Raw genomic sequence first — 10,199 nt, 5'->3', positions numbered from 1 at the left:
ACCTGCCTTAGTGCACCTTAATACACCTGCCTTAGTACACCTTAATATACCTTAATACACCTGCCTTAGTGCACGTTAATAAACCTTAATACACCTGCCTTAGTGCACCTTAATACGCCTTAATACACCTGCCTTAGTACACCTTAATACACCTGCCTTAGTACACCTTAGTACACCTTAATACATCTGCCTTAGTACACCTTAATACACCTGCCCTAGTACACCTTAATACACCTTAATACACCTGCCTTAATACACCTTAGTACACCTTAGTACACCTTAATACACCTGCCTTAGTACACCTTAATACCCCTGCCTTAATACACCTTAATACCTTAATACACCTGCCTTAGTACACCTTAATAAACCTTAATACACCTGCCTTAGTCCACCTTAGTACACCTTAATACACCTGCCTTAGTACACCTTAATACACCTTAATACACCTGCCCTAGTTCACCTTAATACACCTTAATACACCTGCCTTAATACACCTAAATTTACCTCAATACACCTGCCTTAGTACACCTCAATACACCTGCCCTAGTACACCTTAATACACCTTAATACACCTAAATTCACCTTAATACACCTGCCTTAGTGCACCGTAATACACCTTAATACACCTGCCTTAGTACACCTTAATACACCTGCCTTAGTACACCTTAGTACACCTTAATACACCTGACTTAGTACACCTTAATACACCTTAATACACCTGCCTTAATACACCTTAATACACCTGCCTTAATAGACCTTAATACACCTGCCCTAGTACACCTTAATTCACCTTAATACACCTGCCTTACTACAGTCAGCTTCACCCCTGGGAACACCTCCAGCCCATGTCGGCAGGGCCAGCTGTGGTGTGGGAATGCTGACGAGGCAGTGAGTACTGCAGTTGCACCCAGAGCACTGCGGTGTCCACCTGCTGACATTTTTGCCTCTTCTCCAAGGTAGATTCCCCAGAGACGGCAAATCCACCAGTGCGGTCCACACCACATCCAGGAGTCAACCCCCACCCCCTTGAATTGGCCTGTTTTACTGGTAGTACATAGGATCCAACCCAATGTTTAGTGAATGGCAGGTGAAAAGATTTTTAACTACAAATAAAAACGCTACAACTACACGTGCTTCTTCTTTTTAGTTGTTCCATGTGGGTATGATGGGAACACTTTTGGATTTCATTTTCTAAAGGTTCAGTCAGTTTTTCATGCCTTTTTTTCATTTTTTCTCCAGTATTTCTTTTTCTTCTTATTCTAATAGCAGCAGCAGATTGTATTTAAAATTAAGGTAGATACTTGCTGAGCCTATATATGTATTAAGTTGTTCTGCTGAAATTTTAAAACATTCAAGGTATTTGTTAACATTTATAAATTTTTATTTGAATATAAATGAAAGATGCTGGATGCTGACATGGAAGGTATATGTACCCAACCACCTTTCCTTCTAGAAATCCTTACCTTTTTAGCATTTTAATGTATGCAGTTGGTCTTTATTCTGGTTATTTTTTATTTTACAGGCTGTAGAAAATGTCTGTTCTTACAATGCATCACCTACACTGTACAAACAACTACGACAAGTCTGTGAAGATCATGTGAAATCACAAATACTGCAGTTTAGAGAATATCCTTTTGAAGTTAAAAATCAACCACAGTAATAGTGCTAATGGTTCTAAAGATTACATTAGGATATCTCCCAAGTAATTTCTGTACAGTGACTTTATGCTGTTGAATCATCTAGCTTGGTGTTGTCTGTATTCACTGACAACAGGTTTCTGGGACTGAAATAGGAGGAAGTCTTGAACACATGCTGAAGCATGTACTTTTACCATTTGGCCACGGTTCCTCCTCAGTGCATATTTTTTGCTACTTCTGATTGTATAAACCTGTAATTTTAAGGTCTTAGCAACTTATTTAATTTAATATTGTCAAGGTACTGTAAAGTATAAAACTCCTTTTTAGAATTTAAGTTTTTAGGGAATTGTTATCATTGTGGAGCAGTATTCATTTCAAATATTATGAATAGCCTGTTAAAAAGAGGCTGTCTTCTGCATAAAATATCAGATTTCCTCAGTGGTTTAATGGGGCTTGGATTAGTTTCTATTAGGTTGTGTTTTAGGATGAAATAACTGTTGATGTCAGTTCTAGAAGATCTGTGGCGTGGTCCAAAGATACATTAACTGTCTATAGCCATCCTGATAAATTTATTTTATCAGCACATTAGTGAAGCAATGTTGCAATTGCTAGTGGATTTGTTCTTCTAGATTAATAAGATGATGTGTTGAGATAATTTACAAAGGTTCAAGTCAACGCAGCTATTGGAGTTGATCCTATGTACCCCATCCTACCAGTCTCCTGAGAAAAGTTTATTTATTTGATTGTTAAAACACATACACAACATTTTTCCTTTTAGCCCACATTGAAGCCTTCCTGGAACTTAAGTAACCCTTCCTCCTGTGGGAGGAGACTGGCAAAGACTATTTGGCCAAAGGCCAAATCATCCTATTGGTCTCCTTCATAGGTCACTGTAAGAACCCTTGTTGAATTTTGTAGTGTCTACAAAGGATGGTGAAAATTTAAAGCTGTACAGGTCTAAGCTGTACAGGTCTAAGACCTGATGCCTTTTCTAGATAACTATCTCCTCAGTTATTCTAAAACAGTAGACATTTTACAGAGGCAGAGCAAGGGGGAACTGCGCTCGGGATGTGCTTCGTCCTGCGCTTCTGGAATGCCCACGTCACAGCGACACCCCTGCGAGGCGCGTGCCCGGGACATTGTGCCCCACCTGGTCCCCTGGGTGCTACGCCACTGACATTTTATAATCTGCTTCCTAATTTGGTATGTTCTGATTATAAAGATGTCTTCAGTGCCGCTTCTATAATGTTTTAATTTTAGAATTTTGGGCCATTTATGCACTTGTGGTCTGCTCTGCAGTGAGCATACATTCCCTTTGGGTCAGATTCTTGGTTGCACACATGTTTTCCCTGCTCCAGAACTCATTGTGCTACAGATCAGAGAATCTTCAGTTTCCAGAAGCAGGTACAGTGTGACTTTCCCCCTGACTTCGCAGGTAGAGTGAAGGAGATGGGCACACATTACTCTCTCTTCAGGTTTTGTCACTCCTCTCAGTCTTGCCCTGCCCACCCACACTAGTATTCTGGCCATGCTGTTCTTTTTATTTTCATGCTGCTGATCCATCAATAATTCAGTAGACCAGTGAAATTGACATAATCTATTGAATCATCAATAGCTGAAAAATGGCCCTCCCTCACCCCCCAAAAAGGGAGGTTGCATAGAAAGGAAAGGAAGAGGTGAGTAGGCAAAGTGGTGGATTAGATTGGTTTTAAATGGAAACTTGTAGGAAACCTCCCTGTGAAGCACAAAGCTGCACCACAAGCAGTAAGTTGATAAAAGGCCTTGGTTTCTAAGGGTTAGTATATGTGCTTTATAATTATAATGGTGCCAGCCAAAGCATCTGTGTAAGGTATCACTTTGAAGAGTAGAAATGGATTTCTTTTTAGAGAATAGGCTGAAGCTTGGATGAGGCCTTTGCAGACAGCTTAATAGCAGTGGAAAGCCACTTCTTTGTTGGCTCTGAATTTTTTCTGCATTTATCCTTCATGTGTGTATGAAAATTTCATTTAGAAAAATTTGAATGTTATTGCAGAATCCTGGTGGATTCTTTCTAATTTGAGAATAACCTTGTTCTCCGAACAAATGTCATCATTAATATTTTTTGTTTCAAAATGTGTAGTGAGATGTTTTTCTTAACTTTTGCAGCACAGATTCTCTTGACAGTCTCTTATTTTTAAAGAAAATAAACAAGTGCTGGCAAGATCACTGCAGACAAATGGTAAGCCAAATGTAGTTCCTAATACGTATTCAAGAGAAAATGAGAATAAATAAGCATGTAAAGGCTGATGGTCATTCCGCAGGAAGAACTAAAGAAGTAAGTATGAATTAAATCAGGGATAATGCAGATTTGTTTGGTGTAGCTCTTGGGATAAATTAGGAATTAATCTGAAAAAGTTATATCAAAACTAACAAGATAGCTGAAGCCACCTGTGCTTTTATAAGGTCACATTTGACAAAATAATGTAGCTTGAGGTACAACAAGATTTACTGACCATCTCTTAATTTGGTTACTACAAATATTACTACAACAATTTGTCTTTAAAAAAACCAAACAGTTGCTTTATGAAAACAACAGGTAGTGTTATTGAATGGGTTATGTAGGAGTTATAGTTGTAGTTTAGTTCCTTCATTTCATTCAGTATGTTATAGTCAGTGTTCGCTAAATTAGACTCATGACGAGATTCTGAAACTTGGCTTACTCAGGCCCATTATGCATGGAACACTTACCTCAGGATTCTTCTCTGTGCAGTTGTCTTGCAGTGGGCTCTCCTTGTGTTTTTCTGTTTACACGCAAGGAGGTATTCTCTCCTGGGCAAGCAGTTGTTCTGCAGAGAACTTTCCAGGCAAGGTTCTTTTAACTCTGCCCATCAGCTTATTTTTTAAAGGCACAGATCTTAAAGGCACTTATTTGTATAGGCACACATCTCATTATACTCAGTAGTCAAGATTGCTGGCTTAGTCTTTAAACTGCACTTTTATCAATATTACTGTTCCAAAAATACCCCCCCCCCATAAAAGAGCAAAGCAGTTCCTTGGGCTACACGCTGCTAAAGAAGGGGACATTGTGCTAAAGCCAATATTCTCTCCCTCCCACCTCCACTTCCTGCTGCTGCTGAAGCACAGAGAGACTTGTTATTTCTAAGCACTCTCTGTTTTTATTATGTCATGATATTGAAATATCAATGCAGAGGTGAGTGAGCTTCTTTTCTTTCCCTTGAAGGAACCAGCAACATGGAAGGGGGGACAAGAGGAATGGAAGTAGGAAGGAGTGGGAAGGCTGGCTGTGGGAGGAGAGAAGATGTCCGGGGCAAAGCTGAGCCCACTGGCAAATCTGTCCCACTCTGGTGGTAAAGCAAATTAAAATCGTGCTAGACATGGTCTCACCACGGAGAGAATGAAAAGTGAAAACGGGACTTGAAGAAATACATCTGTAGAAGAAATCTTGCTGCAACAGACATTTGCCCCCACCATGCTGCAAAAACATTGTGCATATATTGTCGAAGGCTTTCACGGCCGGAATCACTGGGGTGCTGTGAGGTTTCCGGGCTGTATGGCTGTGTTCTAGCAGCATTCTCTCCTGACGTTTCGCCTGCATCTGTGGCTGGCATCTTCAGAGGATCTTCAGAAGATGCCAGCCACAGTTGCAGGCGAAACGTTAGGAGAGAATGCTGTTTGTGCATTTCACGTTACATAATACCATGATGAAGATTCCAGCAGTCTGCTTCCATTCGACTGTGGAAAACAGATGAAGTTTCCTTAAATTATTGAATTATATGAAATTAGTTAGTGCTTAGGCAATTATACTTTGAAAAGATTATACGAAGGCTTGTATGGGATTGGTTGTTCTGTCTGTGGGATTAATTCATTACACTTTGAAAGCTACTGATTCGCAAGAATTGCAATGTTACAGTTGTATGTGCCATAAACACTATTTCTGCAGACAGAGGGTATTTATTTTATCATTATTTTATGTTTGCAGATCATGATTAGAAGCATTTTTTTGTTTTTGGATCGTACTTACGTTCTTCAGAATTCAATGCTACCTTCTATATGGTAGGTATAGTGTCTAAGGCCTTTTCCACATGAGTTGTTTACGATGTGTCTTGCCACCAAATGCTATATATTTTTTTCTTTTAATTCTGCATGTTTTTTCCTCTCTTTGGTTCCGAGAACATTTTCTCTTCATTTTCCCTTTGTTTTCCCTGAGCACTTTTACCCCAATGTTTTTTTTAACTTGTTTCCAAAACCAGCTTCGCTTGAGCGTGCAATCATGTTGAAACAGTCTTTAATTCTTTGCCCCACCAAACACCTGGCCTGTGTAGTTGACCAACCTCTCCTTCAGCTATTTGCTCCACACCCTCATTCTTCATTTTTGGAAGGATTTAATTTTTTTTATCGTGACAGGGTATAGACACAAGCCAGTTTGACTGTATCAGCTTTGTCTATTTCACCATGAATTTGTGATGTATTGTTAAGGCAAAGATATACTGTATCTGCAATTAGGAGCAGTGAAATTGACAAGGAAAGTTGCTTTTGCAGGAGAAAATTGACAAGGGACTGCCACAGTAACTACTGTGCGTTATTGCAGCTTTAATGAGCATAAGTTGCTAATTACGTGCCTAATGTCTCACCTGTATAAGAGGGAACAACTTTTGAAATGGAAATTTCTAAACCATGACATTTAATACACAAAAATGAAACTCTTTCAATGCTCTTTCATATTTTTACAGGGATATGGGGCTAGAACTTTTTAGAAACCACGTTGTTAGTGATAAACTAGTTCAAAGTAAAACTATTGATGGAATCCTACTATTGATTGGACAAGAACGAAATGGTGAAGCTGTGGATAGAAGCTTGTTACGAAGTTTATTAAGTATGCTGTCTGATTTACAAGTAAGTATAGCAGCTGTATGCATGAAATGCCATTCTCTTCTCATTCTGCTTTTGTGGATAAGAGTTAAAAAAACATGAGGCCTTCCTTCATACTTGGAAGTCCTCAACAAATGGTTGAGAGAAAGTGAACTTTTCTTGTAATGCCAAGCCTTTGAAAGTTATGCTTACAAGTGGACTGATTTATACTCCACCATATTCTCAGTCTTCCATAGGGAGGGTTATGGGAGAGGAATGGTCATTTGCACTAGTAATTTGTTGTTCGCCTTTTTCTGAAGCAGAGCAGCTTTGATTTCTTGCATTCATAACATTCATAACTTCTACTAGTGAGTAGAAGTTGAGCATATTTTTAAATCACAGGTTTTTCATTTAGTTTGTATACACTACTATTGCCAAGCTTGGGGGCAGGCTATAGGGCTACTGCAGTGCCACCCCTCTGCTCCCAGAGAGGCTTCCCAGTGGCATGGGGAGGCTCGCAAAACAAAAAAGCCTCTCGCCACCCCTGAGAAGCCCCCAGTATACTTATACCACCCTTTTGGTGCCTCAGTATACTTACACCACCATTTTGGTGGTGTAAGTCCGGGGTCCAGGCTGCCAACCTAATGCCGGCAAGGGCCAGGAGGGAGCTGTCTGTAACGTCAGCTGTAATGTTTCTCCATCTGTAATGTCAGCTCTTCCCCTGGCCACGCCTCCAGCCTGCCCTCGCTATGCCGGTGGCAGCCTCAGGGGCTTGGGATGTTGGCACCTCATCCAGCACCATGTCCCAGCCTCACAGAGTGTTGCAGCAGCCTCACGCTGGCAGAATTGCCCTTCTGTTGGGGCAAATGCACATGCCACTTCCACAAGCAGATTCCCTTCCCCCCTTTGTATGGGGCCAAAAATCACTGTACTGGTTTTCATTAGACTGCTGATGCTGCTTATGACATTGAGTGAAAGCAATTACTGTGTGTTCAGGCTGTTCTCCTTGAGCTACCCGATCCTATACGTGTTAACTTGTAAATATCTATGGGTTCAACGGTTCAAATTCCAAGGGTGGTGTGCATATAGTATTGCACTTCAGTATGGGCATATTGATGGATTTGTTGAAGTGACCTTTGTTCAGTGTTGATTCTCTGCTTGTAAATACGAATATTTTCCATATTACAGTTTTTAGTGCCATTAAGAAAAGGTTTACTGCTTGAACCTTAAAAAAAACCCTGTAGAAATGAAGACCTCACCATGTAATCTCTCTCATATAGGTTTACAAGGACTCATTTGAACAAAAGTTTTTAGAAGTTACAAACCATTTATATACGGCAGAGGGCCAAAGATTAATGCAAGAACGAGAGGTATGATGTTGAGTTTCTCTTGGTGGAATAATTTCCAAGAAGCCTGGACTCCTATTAAATAAAAACTGCTCTCAGTTGTGACCTCTGTGTGTTGGGGTATTGGATCTGGCAGAATTGTTTAAATATCTCTTCATGTATTAATTAAAGGAAGATAATCCACTTCTTTCGGTGATTGTGCTACTGAATCTCTCTAAGGGTTTTTTGTATGAAGTTTTGAAGGATTTAATTAAAGGAAATACTTTTGTTTCATGCAACCTTTTTCCCCCCCGTGGTTTTGAATTAAAGAATTTGACCACTTCCAAAAGCTTCTAGGGTTGCATTCACACAAGGACTGTTCACTGTTATGAATTCATTTCCACTGCAAATTAAGAGGCATTTGCAGTACTAGTGAAGTGTCCACACACGGGGTTCTAATTCACTTTCCTTGGTCATCCACACATGTGTGCTGCCCCTCCCCCCCAGCCATCGAAGAGGTTGGTTTTTTTTAATGAGAAATTGCTGTATCACTATAGTGTCATATAGTCCCTTCTGGTGGTGCACCGGGGAAAATGGTGCATGCAAGAGGATGACATCATTTAATGGTGCCGAGGTTGATGGGTGGTTTGAAAATGCTGTCCAGATGGCATGCTGGGCTAGGGAGAGCCAGTTTGGAAAAGTTGAGAGCAAAGCAAGGGAAAATCTGCAAAGTGGGCAATAAGAGGATGACTTTGTGGATGCTCCAGCATGCAAACCTGGCTTGACCAAAATGCCATGTAGCTGCAGAGATCCTGGGTTTTCAAACTGTCTTAAAATGGAACATATTTCTAATTTTTTCCTTTTGGGACCCACTTGCAGAGTAGCTCATGCTAACTCCCCTCCCAACAAAATCTTGCATCATGTACCCCACTAAACAATGTATAGCTTTACTGAGCAATAAACTACATTGAACCTCTGAGAGCTGTTCCCCCAGCTCACCCTGTTCCCTTTTTCTCACTCTCGGCCTAACAACCAACCTGAGAGCGACAAGCCACTTTATGGCCCCCACCCACAGTCTGAAAAATACTGACCTATGCTGAACACAGTTGTCAAGCTAACTGATCAGCCCTACTGCTCTCAAAAGTGTAGAAGAAGCAGAGGAGTTCAGATTTATACTCCACTTTTCTCAACTGTTAGCAGCTTACAAACTCCTTCCCTTCTCCTCCCCACAACAGACACCTTGTGAGGTAGAGGGGGCTGAGGGAGTTCTGAGAGAACTGTGACCAGCCCAAGGTTACCCAATAGGCTTCATGTGTAGGAGCAGGGGAAACAAACCTGCTTCACCCGATTAGAGTCTCCCACTCTTAACCAGTACACCATACTGGCTTTATATGACTTCACCCTCAGATTCCAGATGACTTAGATTTAAATGGGGTATTTTGAGACACCCCCACTATGGTAATTAAGTCAATTTTATGAAAGAAAGACAAAATCATATATGGTAGCAAAGCACTTAACTGAGTATAGCCGTCAATGCCTGCTGTCTGCATGCTGGCACCAGGTAAAATAAGTTGATGAAATATGTGGCTTTACTATGCAGTAGTCTTGAGTTGACTTTGCACCCCACATTTGGTGCACTTGCCACAGTCATATATGTATGTGTGTGTATTCATTTCTGATAGGTCCCAGAATATCTTCACCACGTTAACAAACGTTTAGAAGAAGAAGCAGATAGAGTAGTAACGTATTTAGACCACAGCACACAGTAAGTACCTCTTACTTTTTTTCCAAATTACAAGACTGCTGTTGCTTTAAAGATGCCATTCTGTTTAAGCAGAATAATGGTAGCAAGAGCACCATTCTGTTCTTGAAATTATGCTTTTTGTTTAAATTATGATAAAGAATTGGAAACAAAAGATAGTTGGGAAGCAATGTACTTTTGGGTTTCAAAAATGTGCGATCATTACTTAATACCCTATTGAGATCAGTGTATAAATAGGTTGTTTTAATGATAGCTTCTACAATGATAGTTTCAGTTACTCAGAAAAGTATGGTAGCCATTGTAGTGGTTAGAGTGCTCGACTAGATCTGCTAGACCCAGACTCAAATCTCTGCTGTGGAAAGCCACTAAATTCCCTTGGGCCAGTCTCTTTTGGAGGATTCTGCACAGCACAAATATAGTGTCTTTGGAACATTATAAATAGTGTTTTAGGGAAGAACTTTGCACAGCTGTCTTCCCTGAAACAATATATTCCTCTCAATGTGGGTTTTTCAAAAATCACTAAACTAGTGATCTTTTTGCAGAATCCTAGGCCATTTCCGCATGGCAGCGGAAACGGCTGGGTCGGCGAAAGACGCTGGGACCGTCCGCACGGACGGTCCCGGGAAG

General features: G+C 40.5%; 1 protein-coding gene across 1 annotated transcript; it reads left to right on the top strand.

The window, feature by feature from the left end:
- Nucleotides 1-1,522: 1,522 nt before the first annotated feature.
- On the top strand, nt 1,523-9,618 carry LOC125424957 (cullin-4A-like; the record flags this gene model as incomplete). Its single annotated transcript, XM_048482398.1, has 6 exons — nt 1,523-1,626; nt 3,786-3,855; nt 5,617-5,690; nt 6,368-6,530; nt 7,766-7,855; nt 9,493-9,618. Coding segments are annotated over 6 exons (588 nt in total), but the record flags the coding sequence as incomplete, so codon positions are not given.
- Between the last annotated feature and the right edge of the window lie 581 nt (nt 9,619-10,199).

The sequence above is a fragment of the Sphaerodactylus townsendi genome, unplaced genomic scaffold (genome assembly GCF_021028975.2).
Source record: "Sphaerodactylus townsendi isolate TG3544 unplaced genomic scaffold, MPM_Stown_v2.3 scaffold_1600, whole genome shotgun sequence".
NCBI classification, from domain to species: domain Eukaryota; kingdom Metazoa; phylum Chordata; class Lepidosauria; order Squamata; family Sphaerodactylidae; genus Sphaerodactylus; species Sphaerodactylus townsendi.
Note: the sequence above shows the minus strand (reverse complement) of the source record. Positions and strands in the feature narration are given on the sequence as shown.